Source organism: Lytechinus pictus, chromosome 14, assembly GCF_037042905.1.
Source record: "Lytechinus pictus isolate F3 Inbred chromosome 14, Lp3.0, whole genome shotgun sequence".
Classification (NCBI taxonomy): Eukaryota; Metazoa; Echinodermata; class Echinoidea; order Temnopleuroida; family Toxopneustidae; genus Lytechinus; species Lytechinus pictus.
Genome location: NC_087258.1, coordinates 18,370,882 through 18,394,598, shown reverse-complemented (window position 1 = coordinate 18,394,598; position 23,717 = coordinate 18,370,882). Strand labels below are relative to the sequence as shown.

Below are 23,717 nucleotides of genomic sequence, written 5' to 3'. Positions count from 1 at the left end.
AATAAATCTTTCATTTTTTCATAAATTTGTAAATGATGTGTCTCCATTATGATGAAATAAGTTGCGGCAACAAATAACTAATGCACTTAATCAGTTGTCAATCCAATTATTTTAGTTCTTGGTAGAAAATTTTTGAATGAACCTTATTTCATATAATAAAATACAAAAGAACAAGTGGGGATATGACATCATCAGCCCACTTAATGAATATTCATAAAGACATGCCTAGAACTGTTTCACCGGAATAATGCAAATGTTTAAAATGAAATAACTTCGTTATTTTTTGTCTGATTTTGATGAAATTTCCAGCATTTTGCTTTGTGAATTTTACTCTATATGTCTCCAGCCTGGATCATCCCTTTAATAGGAATGCTGTTATTCAAGTATCAAATATTCACTTTTCATTTTTGTCTCGCCTGCATAGAAGAGCGAGACTATAGGCGCCGCTTTTCCAACGGCGGCGATGGGGGCGTCATCAACTTTGAAATCTTAACCAAGGTTAATTTTTAGAAATGTCATCATAACTTAGAAAGTGTATGGACCAAGTTCATAAAACTTAGACTTAAGGGTTATAGTGTATCACTGAAGATCCTGTCTGAGTTTCAGGTCACATGATGAAGGTCAAAGGTCACTTTAAGGTCAATGAACTTTGGCCATGTTGGTGGTTTTTGAGGAATTTTCATCCTAACTTTGAAATTTTATGGATCTAGTTCATGAAACTTGGACATAAGAGCAGCAATGCATCCCTGAATACCCTGTGTGTGTGTCAGGAACATGGCCAAGATCAAAGGTCATAATAAAGATCAATGAACTCTGGCCATGTTGGGAGTATGTGTTGAATTGGCATCATAACTTAAAAAGTTTATGGATCTAGCCTGTGAAACATCGACATGAGGGTAATCATGTATGAATGATTGTTTTGCACATGTCTTAGGTCACATGATCATGGTCAAAGGTCATTTTGGGTCAATGGACATAGTATACCATAAAAGTGTTTTTTCTGTGAATAATTATTCAGTGATTGTTGCAAGAGGTATACCTTTTCACTTTGTCTACTGACTGCAAGTAACGGTTTATGGTAGTAATTCATTTTAGATTTTATTATTGAGCAATGAATCTTTGACATAAGAATGTACATTTGTCATTGAAGTCTTAATGTAGAAGCAATTGGATACATTGGAATCACATTCAAAGATTTAGAAAGGAGAAACCCCATGAATACTCAAGATTAATTTCAGTTAATGGATGACTTATGTTGGATAGAATCATGTTTCTTTCCTTTTCCAAATCGAAAGTACTTGATGAAGAAAAATATTATGTGTCTTAGACTTATGGGATGGGTGACATGGGTTCAGACTGGCAAAACGTTTGCGACTCTGCAAGTGTCTGCGACTCTGCAAGTGTTTTTGACTCTGCAATTGTTTTGGGTTGGGTTTTCTTTTCATTTGTAAATTATACATGTAAATTTGATCATTCTAGCTGTAAATTAGGCATACTTCAAAATTTGCCACAAAACTTTCAGTAAAACTATCATAAGTGAATTTATAAACCATCTTGCAAATATTGAAGCTGACAATGATAGTCATGCGACTAATCACATTTTTGGTTAAACAATGCAGATACACGCTTTCTCTGTCAGGTTGAGCTGCAAGTGTTGAGTTGAACCAAAATCACAAGTAGCCTAAATTTGGACACAGCTGAATTCACTGATAATCTTGCAGTTATTTCACAAAGATTTATGTGTGAATGAAAATCACATTTAAATTCCAGTTGCATCTAGGTCAGATCAAGCTTATGGGAAGTGTTCTACTCCGTATTAATCACTGAGACTGCGCGTTACATATCAGTTCCATGATATTTGCTCCAGCGACAATTGCTCTGACAGAAAATCTACACATTAAGCCAAACACAAAACGTTTAACCTCCAATTCTAAATAAACCCTATAAATCATTATCTTTACATTATTCTGAACCAAAAACTCTATTACAATCCTAACTATTAAACCCTATGCCCTCTGAGTTATTCAGACCAGAGCAATTGTGGCAGGAGCAAATGTTGTGTCACCAACATATCATGCGCATACATGGTGGCACTAAAATTTAAAATCTGACATAACTACTTGTGAACCCCCCCCCCCTCCCTATAAAATGAAAGGAGAGAAGTTTTTTCCAGTGTGAATGCGCTCTGAAATAATCCTACTGAATCTTGAACATGGCCAAAACTGATATTTTTCCTTGAAATACAACATTAATCCAAGAATGTTAATCATGACATAGATCTCATTTAGGATATCACACATTGATAACAACCTTGCAGAGTGCAAGAAGCCCCAAACTCAAGACCCTCCTATCTCAATTTCAAAATTATTCTGGTGTCATGTGACTCCAGGAAGGATGTAATAATCATTAGTCAATAATTTGCCATTCTACTCATTACATTACGACTGCAGTTTACGCTCATTGGCCTGTATTCCAAAGTCCAATTTCGTTTAAGCAATGGTCTGATTTTGTACTAAAACAATGAAAAACTGAAATTGTCAAAAGTTTGTTTACATCGTATGTATTTCTTACATTAACTGTGCTCTTTCCCAATGCTTATAATGGTAAATAAACTATTTAATCATTATTCTAAGACACTCATTTATTTGAATGAGAAATGAGCTGATAAATTGATCCTGTACACTTAAAAAATTTGTATTGTACGTGGCTACCCATAGTTAAAGGTAAAACAAAGTAGTTGCAGCAAACAATTATTATTTCATGAGAAAGTCTTTTAAATCAATGTTAATTGTCACCATATTATCATATATATCTAGATCTGGTACATTTTATGATTAATGTAAACTTGTCTTTGTGAAATCATGAAATCTTAGCTAAAAACTGATGATCACCAAACACAGAAAAGCATATGTGGGACAGTGTATTGATATTGCTTGGAAAAATACCTGACATTTGATGGAATTTCGTGCTTATTTTTGCTCATTTCTTAGCAATTGCGCATATTCTTCCAGAGCTGCTTGGCACTTACATGTATGTTTTATTTATACATTCAAACACTTGAGTGGTAATTTTAGTGGATTCTGTTGGAACTCATTTTGAGATCGTTACCACAACTGGTATTTATCTTTAAACTACAATTTAGACCAGAGTTTGGATTAAACCTAAGTACAGAAGGTAGGCTGGTATATCAAGCTGAAATGTGATTATGTGACTATGAGCACATGTTTAGAATGAATTTTTTTTCTTTAGTCTTGAGATCAAACTCCTTAAGAGGAATAATTTGGCTAGAATTTTGAGATTGATCAAACTCGGGCTGATAGCGAACTGCCTATATTGAGCAAGACTCTGTGAATTCTGTCATAACTTTGGCCTTGAACGGTGCAGTGATATTCTGTATATTACTGGGACATCTTTAACAGGTGATCGAATGATCGGTTCGAACTTTCACCGGAACTACTCAACATTACTAAACACTTACTCACCGACTTAAATTAAGATATAAGGAATGTATGGATACCATGGCAATGGTCAGCTACGATGAGCAGGGGGCAGTATTAAGGTTTGTTTACTTTTAGCAAACATATGGCAAATTTGCAAGAAGTAGAAAAGAAAACTGAAAGTGAAGGTCAAGGGGAATTCGTGTGGAAGGAAGATAATTATTAAATAGATAAAATCTCAATGGATTTACTGATGGAGGGAAAGAATAATAATAATAACTCTTATTTACCCAGGGTAGCCACTCTCAGTTGCAAGCTGTTTTTCCAGTGGGCCCTGTATAACAATATTTTATTATCACCCTTCTCTATTCTCATACGTCGAGCGCGCCTGACAAGAAGGCAGAAGGTCCCATTTTTAAAAGTCTTTGGTATGAACCCATGACCTCCCGTTCATGGGGCGGGCGCTCTACCACTACACCACCATATCAAGATTGTAAGAAATTGTAGGAAAGTAAGAAAAGCATGAACAATTAGGCAAGAATGTAGCTACCTGGGGCCATTCCTTATTTCCAACCATCATTTGGGAAGATCAAAAGGATTAAAAATAAAGCAATAAAAGCAGGGTGATACACTGTAAAAATGCTGTTTAAAGGACAAGTCCACCCCAACAAAAAGTTGATTTGAATAAAAAGAGAAAAATCCAACAAGCATAACACTGAAAATTTCATCGGATGTAAAATAAGAAAGTTATGACATTTTAAAGTCTCGCTTAATTTCACAAAACAGTTATGTGCACATCCTGGCTGGTATGCAAATGAGGAGACTATGACGTCATCCACTCACAATTTCTTTTGTATTTTATTATATGAAATATAAAATATTCTAATATTCTCCTCATTGTCAAGTGATACAACGATTAATTCCTCTCTGAACATGTGGAATTAGCATTGTTCAATACTATATGGTTCAGCCAAGTTGGTCCTTATTGTCAAATCTATAAAAAATGAAATATTGTATATTTCAAACAATAAAAAACAAAAGAAAAAGTGAGTGATGGACATCATCGACTTACTCACCAAGTTGTGCATATAACTGTTTTGTGAAAAATAAGCGAAACTTTAAAATGTCATAACTTTCTTATTTTACATCCGATTTAGATGAAATTTTCAGCACTATGCTAGTTAGATTTTTCTCTATTTATTCAAGTTAGCATTTTCCTGGGGTGGACTTGACCTTTAAATTTGTAAGCATGACCATCACTTCAACAACTATTGTTTAAACTCTCAAAAAATTGTTTAAGCTTTTTCAAACAACGTAATAATAATAATATACAGTTCTTGTATAGCGCATATCACATTATGAATAATGTCTCTCAGATGCTCTTCTAAAGGACTTGGATAAAATAATACTTGCTTTAAAAAAAAAAGAAACAACATGTTTAAAAGTTTAAACAGTAGTTGTTTAAACTTTTTTGTTAATAGCATTTGTATAGTGGAGGAGTTGCCATGTGGAAACCTTACATTCTATTTTGCAGTTTTCACACAAATCATTAGGTAATAATGATAATGATAATCATCATAATTAAAGCTACTGGAGATAGTGATTGTAATCTAAATTGTAATTGTATCAATAATGATATTGATAATAATAGTAATTATAAAATCTGATTCTAAAGTATTGAGCACTTAATTTTGTATTCAATGTCTATAATGCTATAAATTTATACATGTTTTATTACCATGGTCATGTTAATAATAAGTTTCTGAAACAGAAAATATAAATGAAAATAATTCAATCACAAAAAAATGTCCATTTGATTTTGAGCACCACACCTGAAAAGTACTGATTTATTACATTAAAAGCATTGTTGATATCTATCTTCAAGTTGATATATCATCCAGATAAGAGTATACTGGTGAAAACAGCAATACTACAAAAATATTTCATACTCAAACATTTCTGACAGTCTAAGTTAATGTGTAAGCGGTTAATGCTCATAAATTAACAGTAGTTAAGATGCCTATAAATACACATTAAATATATAGTTTATGTGATATTTTCCTTAAAAGTCAACAGCTTTCTTGAAACAATTGTAAATAATTAATGAGAAGAGGCGTGGGTGAAGGGGGCTGGGAAAGTCAATGATTCATGACCCGACTTCTTGACGTATTTCTCACCTCAGTCAGTAAAAATACAAGAAAGTTAGTCTTGCTCTGCAGACCTTACAACAGCTTCATATAGCTCTTGCACAACAATGCGTGCCTTTATGAACGACTGGAATATGAAGCGACAAAGTATCAAACTGAGTGTATTTCAATTTTCAAATGATTTGATTTAAATTAGGGGAAATTTGTAAAATGAGACTAGACCATAAATATGTGAAGCAACATTGATATTGCTAGTATGATTGAAAAGCACCGAGACTACAAAATGGGCTTTTATACTATTCAGTCATAATTTGCATAAAGTTATGATTGTAACTGAATGTACCTATGTCTAGGGGTAGTGAAACACGGGGGGGGGGGGGGGTGCAGGGAGTACTTTCCTATGATTTCCAAGTTTTCAAAAAATAGAATATAACAAAAAGGAAGAGAGGGGGGTGAGTTGAGGGAGATGAAGTGAAACTGTGCTACCCCTTGTACCTATACCATAAACATCACCATTATTTGACCTAGTCACCTTAAATTAATGCTTAATATGCAATAAAGAAAATATGAATGTTAATATCAGTTCCTTGAAAACTATTTCATATGATGTCTTAACTCGTAGACAGCATACCTCTGGTTTACAGAGGTTTATAGTAAGAATAAAATTGCCAAGGAAATGGATGTGGTTTATTGTAAGAAACCAGCAATATGCCCCTGTTCTGTAATAGAATCAGATGGATTTTTTTTCATTTTGTGTAATATATTTGTTTAATCAAAGCTTTGAATAAGCCATTTTAACCTCTCAAAATACACTTTATGGTAAATGGTGTTGACTTTTTTACCTGATTGCTAAGAAAGCATGAATGTTTGTAAGCAAGCAACCAGAGGACCTACGGCTTAAGGTCCTGTCCAAGGGGCCTGGTAATGAGGATTAATGCCTTACCAAATTAGCACACCAAGTGAATGGGAATCGAACCTGGGTCACCGGAACCCCCGCTCTATACTGACTGAGCTATCGCGCCTGTATTGTTATTCAATGTAAATAATCATTTCCACAAATGACAATATACTTTTTAAACAAAGCTAGTATGATAAGCCATTTTCACCGCTGAATACTTTGATAAGGTGTGCAAGGTTGATAACAAGTTATACTTATATTTCCAAATCAAACCAAAACAATCATAATTCAATAGATACGTCCATAGACTCCAATAATAGGTTGCCGTCCTTGCCCCCTGCTTCTTGCCCCCGCCTTTTCTACGTAGGTGGGAGAGTAATCGCCAATATTGTGATAATCACATAATCACAATTTGCTTATTTTCACCTCTAATATCAAGGCTGAAATGTATAATATGGCAGGCATTATCCAAGGCTATCTATCATCAGATTAATTATGGAAAGTCATAATGCATAGCGCACATCCATGCAAATCAGCATTGAAGTATATCAGTGGCATATATGCAGCATATGTGTGTATGTATTTATCAGTATGTATGCATATTATATGCAGTGTGCAGTGACGGTTGAACGTCTTAATTACACTGTATCACATAGCAATTGCTGATAAAACTGAGTCTGATATTTAATTCCCAGAGCCTATTCCAGGTGGAAAATTGAAAATGAACAAGGAAATGAGTTTCACTTCTCAAATTTGATAAGCATTTCTGGGTGGAATAGAGAAAAGCTTGCAACTATGTTCTGTACAGTCCTATGGCTATGTAAAAAAACAATGCTTCATAAAATATATTTTGTGTAGCAGTCATAAGAAATGTCATTGTGAAGCAAATTGTGATTTTACTCATAGAATTATTGTAATTTTTAGTTCATCCAAATTTTTATGAAAACATGGAAGTTTGGTTTGGTCACACACTGTGAAATTACACGATTGATATATCTGGAAAGGAATATACTGGTACGGTTTATTAAGATGTATGTACATTTATGATGCAAAGACTCTGCTGAGCCATTCACATTTGATTAAAATAATTTTTGGGTAGTACTATAAAAAATTAGATGCACGTGCATGTATACAGACAGATACAATGTTGACCTACTCTGTATTAATCATTAAAATTTGATTGAAAAAAAAAAGGAAAATGATGGCATCAAATATGTTAAATTTGTTTAAGATTAAGTCTGAAATTAAGGAGAGACAATGATAAGTTTATTTCATGGAATACCAGAAATATTCCACTCGTAAAGGCCAATATTCCACTCATCTGATCTTTTGTATTTGTTCAATAAAACATACAAATATGAAAAAAAAAATGAATTAAGAGAGGTATTATTGCTACTAGTCTAGTACAGTTATCGATTGTAAATCAGTTTATTGTACCATCTTCCAGAAGCTTATTAAATGCTTCCTGGCAATCCAACGTGTGGAAAGTGAGAAGCTATTGACCTCATAATGAACAACTGATTGCTAATTAATTCACACCATCTTATTTAGAACATGTATCATAATCACAATAGACCATGACCGATGGACCTAGCTTATATAGGAACCACCCTCTATGTTTTCGTATTGATCAACTATGTGCAGCAAATGTGACCGCTGTTGACCAACAATAAGCCAGTTCGTATTTCCTTTCTGCGCATGATCAGCGGAAGGTCATTGGTACATGGTGGTTTAAAATCTAATGAGATAAGCACCAACTTTGATGTCTTGATTATTCATATATTCTTTTGAATTGTGTTTTTCATTTACATCCACAAAGAACAACAATGCGTCCACGAACGACTGGTATTTCACAGTTTGCCAAGTACTTTTGCAACATGCTATAATATGCATTCCAAGTAGAAATGCAACAAATACCTTCATAGAGTGTTCATTGGTGTGCTATTCTAGTCACCTGGTCTATTCAGTTTCTTCATCCTGCTATGTAAGGCATGCTTACGTAATATCTTGCTTTGAAATCTGCCTATCATAATGAAAGAAAGGAAAGGTCATTTGACCAAAATTGTCTAAGAAGTAACTACGGACTGGTCTATTACTAGTAGTTTTATTCCGATATCATTTCTTCACTATTCAACTTGTTGAAGTATTAATTATAATTTTGAAAGAATGAACATTCATTTCATTCAATTTTGATTAAAGGGTTGCATAAGATTGCATTTTATACATTATATTTCTTTATGATATTTATATTCAGTTGTTCTAGATAGCATTTTTACACTTCATGTTTCGTTTTGATGTTCATGTTTTTTCTCATTTTGTGTGCCTTATTTTTCTCTCTCAGATGTCTCAGATTTTATCCATCATTTTGATCATATTTCTTTGTGATATCTTGATATTAATTTCCCCCATTTTATTTTTCTTTTGTCTTTCAGATGTTAATATTTGAGATCCTCAGCATCTTAATGGATATAATCTTCCTGGGCATTTACTTTCCTCGGATACACTGTATGTATATTTTGCAATTATTTTTTTATTTATTTATCTATCAATTTATCTATTTATTTTAAATCTATCTATCAATTTATTTATTCATTTATTCATTTATTTATTCATTCATTTATTCATTCATTCATTTATTCATTCATTCATTTATTCATTCATTCATTTTTTTATTTTTTTATTTTATTTTATTTTTTTTTATTTTATTTTTTTTTTTTTGGGGGGGGGGGGTGGGCTACTTTTCACAATCTACTCATTTGGCAGGGATCTTTTTCCATTTTCCAGGGTTCTTTTGATCATTTTGAGGGGCAAAATTGCCCTGAACAATGTAGGTAAATGGAATGAATGGAAAAGGATGAAGGTGTTATGAATCTTTGACAAGGAAAAAATGAAAATGAATGAATTTTAAACAATAAAATGCAAACTTCACTTTGATAAATCTGGTATTATTTATTGTTCATTATAATTGATATATATAATACTACTATACAAAGTGCAGTGAAATGCTACTTTTTCATGCTGAAAATGCAAAAAAAAATCTTTCCCTGGGAGGGGGACACTCCATTCCCTCCCCCCGCTCGTGTGCACCCCGCGTCCTCGGCACTATGATTCTGATTTTATTATCAAAGGATGGCAGGTATGGTATCAGCCTAAAAGAGTATGTCAGTATTATGAAGACATGGCCAGTGTAATAAGTTAGGAGGAAAATCCAATTTCATTATCTTTGATGGGATCTTATGGATATTTATAGAGAAGGAAGAAAGAAGGGAAAGAGGAAGGAATAAAGGAAGATGGGGGCGATGAAGGGAGAAGGTTAAACAGAGGTTTGGTGTGGGTTAATCGATGGGGGGGGGGGGGGCAAGGTTAACTTGATTTTTTTTAAATCCCAGATAAGAAATTGTATAATTGGAAAGAAATTCCTCTCCAGATTTTTGTATTCCATTCTCATGTTATGCAACATGGTACATGTATATGGGGTAATTTTTTTACCCTGCCTGCTTGCCTGTGTGTGGTATGCTGATTCAGGGTTTCCTTTGTAGTAATCTCAGTGGTTACAGGGGGGGGGGGGGGGTCACTGGGGGAGGGGCTTAATCCCCCTCTGGCCTTGTGTATTTTTTTCAGTGCCATCCAAATTAAACTTGCTGTGGTCAAATCTGCCTTTGGAAATTAATGTACCTGTTCATAAGGTGGTTTCAAACCGCCTCGATCACAAGAATCCCCGTTAAATTACGAGAACTTTTTTAGGCTGAAAAATATCCATTAATTATTCCTGCATTCACACCGCCCTGAAACATACCCTTCGGGATAAGTTCCTGAAGTAGTTCCTGAAGTTACGAGCATGCGCAGTATGGTCTGATAAGCAAGCAAGGCGCGAGATTCAAAATCACTAGCCCAGCAGCCACCCACGGCGCCGCACCCAACGACACGCTGGGCTAAAAGTTCCCGTAATTTGCTTTCAGACCGCCAAAATACCCACGACCTTGGAAAAATCCCCGCGAAAGTTCTCTTAATTTCGCCAAGTACCTACTATTTATCGGGTATTTTCTTTCGGGGATATTACGCGTAGTTTGCTTTCAGACCGCCAAAATACCTGGTATTTTCTGATCGGGGTAAATTTCCCGATCAGAGAATACCTGGAACTGGCGAACTTCGAGGCGGTCTGAAACCACCTATAGAGACATACTATGTTTCTACATGAATGTTGATACAGGTAATAACCAAGGACCTGTATAATTATATTGACCAAAGTTATGCCTCTTTACATTTTTTTTTTGGGGGGGTCTTGGGCCTATTTCCTAATAGTTCAAATTCATGAAGTGTCTGCCTTCAATGGAACCTAGTAATGGAGCATCCATTTAGCCTGTCAGTAATAAATACACTGTACTTGGAATCTAGTTTGCAAACATTACTTGGTGCTATGTCTAGCAAACCTCTCACAAGCTTTTGGGTTGTCAAGAACAACCTTTCTTTTTAGAGTATAAGCATATAATTTGAATACGTTACTAATCAGTCAATATGACGGTCTTTCTGTTCAGGCTTTGATAACTGTTAATGTTTCCTTTTTGTATCCTTTTGCTCAGGTGTTGAAGTGAACTGCTCTACAATGAGATTTGGAGCTGGGTATCCTTTTATAATATTTTATTATGATAACATTTCCAAGAATTTGAATAAAAGCATGAATGGACAATTGGATATATCACATTAAACCATCAGTCCTCATTCGGAAAAATGTGAATACATATCTTTCAACATTTAATTCAAATTATAACTTAAGGACGTTCCACAGTTAAAGTGAAATCCATGTCATTTTCACCAAACTTTGCACATAGATACTTTAGAACCTTAATATTCGAAATATGCAAAAATTAAAATAGGTCCATGTGCTTGATTTTTTGCTGTAGAGCTTCAAAGTTCACCCAAATTGATGTTCTTAAGAATTGCGCATTCAAAAGAATTTGGCATTTTTAGACCTCGCAAGAATACTACAATGAGTTTAAACCTCTATTACTCAGTCAAAATACATTAAAAAGTCATCAAATTTCGCAAGAGAGTTAATAATTGTATCGTTAGAATGGAGAATCTATTTATGGTGCTATTTGTTTGCAACTTTAAGCCTGACAGCACAGTCAGTTCTTAAAAATGGCGTAAAAGATAACAAAAACCCAATCTCAAAAATGTGAAATTTCAATAACAGACTACAAAAGTACAATAAATGCTGCACTTTATTCAAAATCCATGTCATATTCACCAAAATTTGCAAGGTTGCAGAGGAAGCTATACCCAAGAGGTACAAACATAAAAAAATAGGGGTTCATGTGCTTGTTTTCAAACTATCAGCATTTTTATTAGAGCAAATGTGCTTTTTAAAACACCAAAAATGTGCCAAATGCTTTGTATCTATGTGAAGAAAAATCAAAACCACTCTACCATTTATTCAAACTCGGGGTCATATCTGTGATTCTTGGCAGTACTGCAGAGTAAAGTATTTTGAAATTGTAGAGATATTTTTTTTAATGATCCATGGAATAATTCCAGTTTTTTAGCTTCATAAAATAACGCATCGGATCTGCAGTTATAGTGCAGATGATGAGAAAAATCAGCTCATACCCACAGCTAATTAATCACCTGTTCATCCATTGTGACGTCAGCGCGCAGAGTGTTAAATATGCGCAGATCATAATGCGCACAAACATAAGTGTGGAACGTCCTTAAAAGCCACTTCATCTGAAAGTAAGAAAGAAAAGTAGACAAAGTTTGACCCACTGAACCCAAAATCTAATAATTTCATCTTTTCTTGCTTATTCATATATTTAAGCCAAGCCTAGTCAGATCCCTCAAATAGATCTGAAGTCATCATAGTAACAAGCTATTTTAGTGATTTTTTGTGATATGTTACAAGTTTTGCTAGTCATGTGATCTTTCACCTTTGACCCCCTTAATCCATAATCTAATCGGTTCATCATAACATGCATACTTAAGCCAAGTTTCGTTAAAACCTTTCATACAGTTCTGACATTTATGTCTCCTGCAATGCAAGATCAGAAACATATTACGAACATAACTTGCAAAATACTTAAACAAAACAATGATCATACTCACTGGGACTTGTAATAATTAAAACATTGTAACATCCAGTCTTTAGGTTCGTACGCAACTAGCTCTCATTCATCAAGATGTCAGGTCGCGGAAAAGGAGGAAAGGGTGGTGCCAAGCATCATAACAAGCTTCTACGAAACAACGTCCACTCTTGAGGTTCTCATGAGAACAAGCTGTTATCATGATTTATTATATGACCTCTGTGACATTTGACATATGACTCACAACATTCATGTAAACAAGAATAGTGGAAGGATCATAGAGAAGTTACTCAGAACTCATAAAGTAATGTTCCTGAAATTGGCTGAATTATAGGCCAACATGTATGACCAGGTTAATAATTGAATATAATATGGAATAAAATTCAATTATTCATCATAAAAACTAGATAAAAAAAGAAGAATCTATCATAAAATCATTACTTTATTATAATGCTCGACATGACACAGCTCATGTCAATAGAAATGATCATAATGATAATAATAATTATGAAAAATGTTTGTATAGCACAAAATACATAGGCAAAATTGCATGTCTCTAGGCGCTTTTTCCAAGTGAGGATGGTGTGGAGAGCACTGGGTTTCTAATTGTTTACAGAATGCTAATACCTCAGTCACATTTCCGTAACTCTATGGAAATCCATCAGTGTCATAATTTTTTCTACAGGAAATTTGCAAAATGTCCTTTGTAAACAAAGGAGAACACACCAAATTGTCAAGAAGTCAATGAATTTATAGATATACATTCATATCTAGAAATTTTTTTGAACAAACATGCATTTTATATGATGACTTTGCTGGCTTTTCATAGTTGCGATTGATTGGATCGATTGTAACTCTTTGTAAGACGGGGCCCTAGGGGAGCATTTCATCAATATTTTTGTCTGACAAGTTGTCAAATCTGACAACTTTCCTTGATTTTGATTGGCTGAGAAACCTGCTAATATGGTAACTGTCGGATAAAATGGGACTTGTCAGATAAAACGTCCAACAAGTCCTTTCATGAAACGCTCCCAGAACTGATACCAAACCGTACATTCCTACAAAGATAAAATCTACAAGCATGTCACAGATTAAACACTTCAACTTAATCCTTCAGAAGAAAAATCAGATCAAGCTTTTTGCTCATCTATAACAAGCTGCATATCATCTAAAACAACTACATTGCATCTGGCTCAAGGTTCACTGAACTTTATGACGACCCACATGACTCATCGGTTCTCAAATGAAAAAGGAAAAAAATCAGATCATCACAAAACCTACTTCAATTTTACTGGATTCCGTAGAAACCAGTGGTTTGCCATCTTTTATAAGAGCGGTATTGATGGCCTTTCCACACTTTAAATCCTGAATCGCCGCTTCCCCCCAAAGGACCACTTGCAGTGATGCCCCTGCACCCTCCATCGTAACAGTGTCATTTGTAGTCGGTGTATTTCAACATTCTCCAACCTGCATGAACAACAAACCAAAAAAAATGTAGAAAATTTCATTTCAAAAGTTTTATTGCATATCATTTACTACATAAAAAATAAGATTTATCAAACCATGCTATTTATCACACAAAACCTATTTCCACAGGTTACCACTACTTACAAAAAACTTGAAAAACGTGTCTCATTTCTTGTAATTCTTGTATTTACAATGTATATGTTTTTACAAACTATTTATGTGCCACATCAAACAAACATTTTCAATTACAATATTTTGTATATCTTGAACCTCAAGTTATTTCTGTTATTATTATTGCAGATTGTACACCGGTCTCCTGTATTTCTATTTAATCCATACTACAGCCAATCCATGATTTTAAGTCTGATTTTAAATTAGCTCTTATACATATGCTGCAAATTGGCAACAAAAATCTTTTCTGCATTGCTGCATTTTCCATGTTACAGTCTATGCATAGGAAATAAAAACAGATTGGATAATTATCATTGTATGTATTCATAAAACTTCTATTGAGACTGCATAGCAAAGTTCATACTGTTGCAATTGAAATGAATACCCTGAAAGTACTGTAAAGTGACTTAAAGGTGATATAATTTTTATCTAAATTTCATTCTATTTTCTCAATTTAACCATGTTATGTATATACATGTATTATAACACATTTTGAAAATTATTCCTTGACAACCTTTTTCTTTCTAATCAACATCAGTATGTGCATATTGAATCTTCTGCTAAAACCAGTTGCTATATACCTGCTCTTCCGAGAGTACAACAGACGGGGCGGGGACTACGGCGACCTCAACTTCCCCAACCCGACCGTGAGGGGGTACGAGAACATCGACCAGTCCCTCCCGACGAACAACCAAGTAGAGGAGGCCCATCCCCCGGCGTCCATCGATAAACCTTACACCCCTCTTCCGCAATAGACCAGTCCAGCCATAGGTATTTGGGAATAGATGCAGGGTGATTAGTCTGCAGGCACAGACCTTTGGTTTTTTCGCAATTTGCATAGTGCATATAAATGCAGGGTCTGAAGTAGGAAGACTAGATTCACTCCTGTACATTGACCGACAGAGAGTTTGGAGTCTCGTCTTCGCTCTTGACAACGTAATGTATAATCTATTAGAGTGTCAAATTTGAGTCTGGGCTTGCAGACTACTGGGTGATTGGGGTCAGCAGTGGTGTGAGCTTCATTGATCTTATAGTAGCCGATGTGTCGCTAGGTGGGGCAAAGGATATTTTTCATGTTGGGTATGTCTTGGTTCTGGTGCATCCTTGTTTCCTGTCTGTGACCTGCCCATGTTTTATAAAAGTATATGAGTCCTTCTGATAGGGGACTACCTGGGCCCTGTCGTACAAAGAGTTGCGATTGATCTGATCAATCACAACTATGGAAAGTCAGCAAAGTCAACATATGAAATGCATGTTTGCTCAAAAAAAATTCTAGATATGAATGTATATCCATAAAGTCATTGATTTCTTGACAATTTGGTGTGTTCTCCTTCGTTTACAAAGGACATTTTGCAAATTTCCTGTAGAAAAAATTATGACACTGATGGATTTCCGTAGAGTTACGATTGATTGGATCAATCGTAACTCTTTGGAAGATGGGGCCCTGATATTGCAACGGCTCTTCTTAGATTATGACTTTGATTAAAAACATGCTTACTTTCCATTTGTAATGCAATGAATGTTCCACATCACAGTCTATGCTAGGAGCGTACCACTTTGCTGTGTTCCTTTACGACACAACTCTTGAGATGCTGATACTATATAGATTTTTTTAAGGGAAGTGTAGGTCTTGAATAAAGTAAATTTAGTGTTTTAACTATGAAATAATATACAGATATTGCCTTTCTAGAGTTTGAATGTAACATTTCCACTCCCCGACGGAGTTATATTTTTCCCAAGGTATTATATTTTTGATCGAAGTGCGCAGCGCTGAGGGAAAATATTCTCCCGAGGGAAAAATATAGCTTCGGAGGGGAATTGAAATGTTATTTATTAAAACGATAGACCAGGCAATATCTGTTATATTTTATACAGTCTTTGTGGATTCGCCATCAGAGATTGCATTCATCATTCTGGCTCGAACCTGAAATTCTTGCTACAGCTATGATCCATCTACGTCATAATAGAATTTCCTTTGAAAATACATCAAGCGCGTTCTTAATGCAATCGACGCGTTAACAGTAGCGCGTACATCAAATAAACTACCTGATTACGCAACTTGTAAGCAGCGAGTGACGTCACCTTAGTGAATATAACGCGGCAATTGACAACACAACACAGTTATATTTACCGAGGTGACATCAAAACCCAGAATATAACAAATGTGATCCTCGCAGCTATGGTCACGTGATGGCGTATTGACCTATCACTGATTCGAATCTACATAACCTATGTAATATAGCCAATTATAAACTTGTACCAGTATTGGTGGGAAGTTTGTAAAAACTACATGTACCGATTAGGTGTTTGGGAGTTGAGGATTATTTTCTTATGTATATTTATACTGAGTATGTTCTGAAATTAGAGTAGATGCTAAGAAGGTCAACAACATTTTTTTCTTCACTACCTACTACTTATCCCCCTTTTTTCTTCGCTACTTACTTATCCCCCTTTATAAATGTTTACAAAGCTGCTGCCAAACTCTTCCATTGATACCATTCTTTGCAACGTGCATAGAGATTCCTTATTAGAGTCAGAAACATTTCCAAGTTCTGAATCTTGGCCAAAAATGCCACTTTGCAGATTTTTTTTTAGATAGATAAAAGTCATTTTATGTAACTTAATTTTATTCAATTACAACTCTTAATGAGGTGGAGACCTGGTTGGGATGGTATTTTGCAATATGCATTGTGGCATGCTAATGCTTTACCAAACATTATCTTGTTGTAGACTATAGAGGGCAGTATTTCACCATGCAGCTCCAGCGAAATGAAATGTTATTTCTGTGTTCCAGAGTGGTATGTCAAGAGAGTAATGCCAGAAAAAAATATTTCAGATTGGCTATTTATTTCATGGAGAGTCTAATACTTCCATTGGTATTGTGTAGAGGAGCCAACGTTGCCATTTTATAAATATACACCTTGTTGAGTCGTTGTATATGTAAGCAGGAAATAATTTTGCTTTTTTTTTGGTCATAAGAGAAAAGCTCTCAAATAAGTAATGACAGTCCTATGTAAAAATATGCTATACAAAAGACTTTATGCATAGCAGTCTTTCAAAATTGTGGAGCAAATTGCGATGCGATACCAGGAAAATTATTCCCTGGTAAGGCACTAATACATGTGCTACCACAATCTTCATAAATACACTTATGCCATGAACATCATCTTAATGTTACACAGGGTCTGTATGCAATGGGCGGTTTTGAAAGTATTGGCCAAAAATAATATAAGAATTTGTCGAGAAAAATAATTAATAATCCAGTTGGTGTTTCATATAGCTGTTTGTAAGTTATGCAATCTGTCAATCCTTTTGTTATATACAATTAAGCTTACCATTTGCATTCTGACAATCAAGAAAAGTCTGACAGCAATTAAATGAATTCACTCAAACTGGAGATGACTTCACTGACACCCAACACTTGTTTGGGAAGAATTTGACATACTGCCCTCTATCATCAAGCTTGAGTTAGTGTGGTTTGCCATTTTTGGAAACGAGGTCCATGGTCTGATTATGAGCAGCCCCCTCTGTCATTCGAGATAGTGAGGCTTATGAAAGAAGGGTTTGATGAATTGAGAAAGTATTGTCAAGTATTTATCTTGCTGGCCTGCTGAAAGCAATTTTATTTTATTGCTGGCAGAAGTGTTACCCGTTGACTTCTATCTTCAGTTTTAAATGTCTGAGGACATGATAATTGTTATATCAGAACCCGAGTTGTTACAAAGTGCTACGATACCCTTTAAACAAATGTGTGTCTTCTACAATATTGTGAAATAACATTAACTCATCACCGGTGTGTTGGCTCAGTTGGTAGAGCGTCCGTCTCACAACCGGGAGGTCGGGGTTCAAACCCCGGCCGCGTCAGACCAAAAGACGTTAAAAGATGGGAGTTGCTGCTACCCTGTTTGGCGTTCAACGTTTAAAGGGATAGAGCCTCGTCGATCTGGCGCTGCACAGTGGCTGCCGGGCCCACGATCAATTGGGCAAAGCAAATTTTCGGAGTATATCATTTCATGTCTATTTCGAACAATAAATTATGGATTTTCATTTTTTTTTTCATTTTTCAACTTCTGAAATCTAAAACAGTTATTTTAGCATTAGCGATGACACATGTATGGGTGTGTGCACACTATTTGTTAAACGGGAACTGTGTGGAAAAGGAAGTCATTACAGAATTTCTACACTTTGTTTGCATTGTATGTATCATTATAGCCCTGTGTAAAAATAGCATTTTATGTTACTATTTATGGCTTCTGAATCTGTCAAGATTTATGTTTGGATTGAGGCATTTTGTTTTTACCATTCCATTTAATCTATTTTTTGCTCATTTTTGTGTCTTTTAACCTTTGCTGAATTTCAAAAATCGATTGCACTTGTAACATTTAAAAAGAGATCTTTACTTTCTATTTGTTTGTTATTCTAGCCAGTGTATAAGTTATATATTTAGGTTTTATTTGTTTTCATACTGCATGTGTTAAGGTAGTTTTTTTAGTCAGATGTGCTTTTAATCTTCTAGATTACTAAACATACCAAGTACACGTCTACTTATTTTCAGATATTTAGGACCGAGTTATATAACCATTGATCATCCAAAAAAGTGTTGTTAGAGGCCAAAGAGGAGCTATTTTTCTGTCGTGTTAATTTTTTAATCACCAGAGATCTCATCGGTGGTCGGCGTTTAATCCAAGGAAGAGGGAAGTGTTCATTATTGTCCGTACGAAATGATTTGAAGGAATTACCTGTGTTATTAAAGCATACATAGTAAAAACGCCAAGCATAAACAATTTCAAAAGAGTTTAAACAATTGTTTAAACAAGTTTTAGTTAGAGTGATGGGCTTAAATAGTGTGTTATTTTTCTTCTTTTTTTACTGTGTAATCAAAAATCATTTTAAGGGCCATGTCTATACCCCAATAAGAAAGTTTATTTGAATAAATAGTGCAAAATAAAACTTAAGTAAAATGTTGAAAATTTCATAAAAATCAGATGTTGAATAAGAAAACTGATAGTATTTCAATATTTTGCTTCATAAAACAAGGCTTTATTTGTGCAACATAGGCTATATGCAAATGACGGATTGATGAGGTCACACACTCACTTTTACTTGTGTATATAAAAGAAATATGAACTGGGGGGTGTTTCACAAAGATTTAAGTATGACCTAGAGTCGCACTTAAATGCATAGTTGTGTGCGGTATAAAAGGCATGACCGCATTGGTCAGATCATGACAAATGGACGTGCACTACGGCGTATTGATCAATAAGATCGCGTGTTGCATATGTCCGCGTCAGCATTTAAGTGGGACTTAAGTCATACTTAAATCTTTGTGAAACACCTCCCAGGTGATTTACAGCACTATCCAATATCAGTAGTCATTGCATGCAAAAGCACCTTTTGAATAATTATGCTGTAAGTTCAAGTATAGCCTGCTTGCATTTCAATCTTATGGAGGTAAAAAGAGATCTGTTTGGAATGAATTGTAGAATTTAATGTTTAATCATTTAGTTTTCAGATTGAAATTAATTTCCAGTCCTACTTTTGCTTTGGTACCTATTTTGTAGTAGCGTACCATGTATTAAGAGGGTAGATATAGCAATTTCACTTGAACACATAAATTGTTTCTGTCATGTTTTTTTGTATTTGTCTTTCATTAATTAAAGTGGTTTTTGTAGTTCACTAGCCAGCAAAATTCATGAAATTTACGAAAGTGCAATATTCAATAAGATGATCATAAAGCATTGATTGAGTTCCAAAGTGGATATCTGAACACTACCTTTAAATTCATTTTGTTATGTTTTGATTAATTAAAAGACATTATCATTATGTGTGCAGAATTTAAAATTTCTTTAATGTAGATGACATTCTATTAAAGCTCTTAATTTTATTTTTGTGTTTTTAGCTGAAGATAGTTAACATAATAAACATTTTAAACAAATGGTGGGTTCCTCAGTGAGGCTGCAAAGTCAATTGTCACGTGGGTTGATTGAATACCAATATAATGAGATTAGAAATTTCAGGATTTTTTTCTTTAGACAATGCTAAAACACAGACGACTAACAGTAGACAATAATTCAAACTTGTGTAAATATCATTCTTTAAATAATCCAACATATTTATTTTGCACATATAATAGGAAAATAATTTTTTTATGGTCCTGCACATTCGCATTATGAAGTGTACAAAAAATATGCAAGTCAGCTTGTAGTATAGAAAAAAAAGATGATATGCCAATATTTTCTGTATATCTGGCAGAGGCATCAAGTTTAATCTATATCTCTACCAAATGAATAGGTTTTCTCTTGAGGGAAGCTTGGTACAAATGCTGGAAAAAAATCGTGAGGTGTTCATCACCTCCTACCATGAAGTGATAAGGTTGAAATGGTTATGTGCAATCTTTTTGTAACTGTAATGTGGCGTGCCAGTGATCCCGTCAAAAACAGCTCTGCAATCCATGTTTTAGCGTTGATATCTTATTGTATATTTACATTTGAAAGGGTTTGAATGTTTTAATAAACATTCTTATGAAGCGTTCTTACAGATAACTTATGAGAGTGCTATATGCAACAAAAATATATCAATATTGAATAAGCTGTTATATAGACTTTTACAAAACAAAAGGTTAAATTGTGAACATATATGCCCTACATGCTTTTCAATGATCCTGTTAATTTAAGTATAATCAAGAGAAAAGGAGCTGTTCATTATGTAAATTGCAGAACTGATTTTGAAGGTTTTCAAATTATTTTTAATATTCATTGTATTCTTTTTAATTCCATGAGTTTCCAGCTTCGATTTTGTTTTCGATTCATTCTTTTTTGCATTCCTTCTAGCCTTCTGTCATGTATGTTACCTGGGTTGTGTGAAAATGAATTTTATTGTTTTTAAAAAGTTTTGGTCATTATTCCAATTCTAAATTCTGGATTTAGTTATAAATTTTTAGTTATAGATTTTTAAATCTCAAGGGATTTGAATTCAAATTCTCTGAGATTTAACAATTGATCTTTAGGATTAAAACTAAATGCAGAATTAAAAAACTGATTAAGCTACAGTCCATCTGGATGTATTTTGAATCCATGCAATGAAGAGTGTATGCTGGGCCAATGAGTAATTTCCTAGTATAGCGCCATCTCTGTTATTGTCTCAAAGTTTAGTGTCTTTGTTGTTGCCATCTAGACCCTGGTAACAAAGCTTTTCAATCAATTATTGCAAATTGTAACCAATTGCATTTTTCAATCAATGATGGTTGAATGTTAAGCAATATATTTGCATACAACTGTAGTTTGATTTTCCATTAATTGCAATTTTTAGTTTTATTGCAGCTTCCGTCTTGACACACAGCCCCTTTCTATCCACAGCACAGTATATGGAAAATATATCTGCTTTGGACATTGAATTTAGGTGTCCGGTGAATTAAGCTGATTTAAGGATCTAATTTGGACAAAGATCTTGTGAAAAAAAGCATTTTGTCTTTCATTCAATTGTGAATGATATAATTGAGGTCTTGGGAGTGTGCTTTTTTTCTCTGTAGTAAAATAAAACTTTTAGGAATTCACAGTAAAAATGCTGTTTATTATTTTTTTAAACAGTTTCTCTTTACTATATGAACTTAACAGTATTTTATCTTAAACAACAAAGTTTAATTTTTAATGTATAATCTTCAATAAATTAAGCATTATTGTTTTAACTGAAAAGCAGTTACTGTAAAGTTCATGTATTGAAGAGAGTTGTATATGAAAACAAATTAACAGAGTTTTTACTCAGTTGAAGAATTCAGTCTTTAGAATAAGAGGACTTAAATTACTCGTTTTTATTTCAATGATAATGTTGTGAGCATAAAGGTAAAAAAAAAATTAATTAGTGTATATTGAATTTGAATACACTACCAATATCATTAATTATGTAGGTTTATAGGGATAGTTTATTTGTTTACAGTTTTATATTAATTCAATATCAGAGCATGTTTAATACTCAAGTTCAGTTTGATTTTCTTTCCATTGATGAATTGTGAATGATTTGATATTCCTAGTTCTTGTTTAATCATATTTACATTATGCATAATTGATTTTAGAATTAGTTGCAGCCATTTTCCCATATGTATGCATATTGTGAATGTGTTTCTTATATGTGAAGTGTCATTGTTGTCTAAAAGTTGCTAACTGTGAAAAAGCAATTCTCCAATCATTGGTGTTCAATTTAGACCAAGAACAGATTTTACATAAGAACTGTGATAGAATCAACTCCCTGTTAAATATTTATTCACTGATGAGAGCTTGATTATAATCTCTTCTGAAACTATTATTATCATTACTGTTGTTCATGACTTGCGGTTGCTTTTAACGCTTTGCATTGCTTACCTAAAAATGGAAATTGCTATGATGGCCAGAAAATCTGTCAAATATTAATTATTAATTAATATTAATTATCCTGTATAAGTCCTTCAACAAGAAATTATGGAGTATACTATGCCACTCTTGTACGAAATAATACAATGTGTTCACTATATGAGAATGAATGTATCCTTAGTAAGATAATGCTTTATCAGCTAATATATCAGATTCTATATTTGATTGATGAAACAAAATGAAGTACTAAAATTGGTGGCAATTGATTGGTTGGTTTGTCGGTGTTTGTTTGGAATTTTTAAGAGTATCATGAGCTCTGAATGTGTAGAAAATTCATGTATGTATCTATGTATATTGAAGAATTAAATTAGCCAAACTTGTAACCAGCATTGTGTTCGTTTCAGTTGTTAAATGTATGTTATCTTTTTTGTTCAAAATAACTTATGTGTAGTTGACGATTCTGTCTGACCAGAAATGTCCAAATGAACCAAATTATTGTTAAAGAATCTATCCGAATGGGGGGGGGGGGGCAACAATCGTTAAAATATGTTTTCTTCTTATATATATATATATATATATATAAGTAAGTAAACCCCACCATTAAATGCATTCCTTAACTGTTTTTTATATATATATATATAATATATAACAGTTAAGGAATGCATTTTATGGTGGGGTTTACTTACTTTTTATCACCAATGTATATCATTTCTATTTCGTTTTATCTTCTTAAAAGTATTGATTTCTTGCCGGGGTCAATGAATATCAAAACTGGGAGCGTCTAAGAGAATAAGAAATTTGAGATAAGAATAAACATAAATCATAATTGTTAGTGAGATTCCCTGGAAAAATGTGTTTTGGGGGTAACAATGCAGTAATAGGGTTTGAGAAGAGAGAAAGAGTGGGAAGAGAAATGGAAGGAGTGGAATATATACATGGACAGAGGATGTAGAATAGGGGAGAGGGGTAGAAAGGAAAGTGGTGTATACAATTAATGGGCCTATTACGATAATGGATACCAAATTTACTTATCCAAAATACGATTAGTATAATTATGACTGCCACGCCCTCCTTCTGCCACGCCTACTTCTGCCCGCCCTTTTCCCAACTGTACTCTTGTACCGATGCTGATTTAAACGAAGTCTCGCGGGCGTGCGTTTCATTAACTTGTCATCTGA

The 23,717-nt window shown here is 34.1% G+C and overlaps 1 protein-coding gene across 1 annotated transcript in view; it reads left to right on the top strand.

Annotated features, from left to right (window-relative positions):
* The window catches only part of LOC129276530 (type-1 angiotensin II receptor-associated protein-like), a 31,005-nt gene extending 9,931 nt beyond the window's left edge, over positions 1–21,074 (top strand). The window contains exons 4-6 of the mRNA XM_064109142.1: positions 8,915–8,987; positions 11,063–11,102; positions 14,736–21,074. Of these exons, the coding sequence (XP_063965212.1) occupies positions 8,915–8,987; positions 11,063–11,102; positions 14,736–14,952 (330 nt within the window). The 3' untranslated portion in view covers positions 14,953–21,074. The remainder of the gene's footprint in view (positions 1–8,914; positions 8,988–11,062; positions 11,103–14,735) is intronic.
* The last annotated feature ends 2,643 nt before the right edge of the window (positions 21,075–23,717 follow it).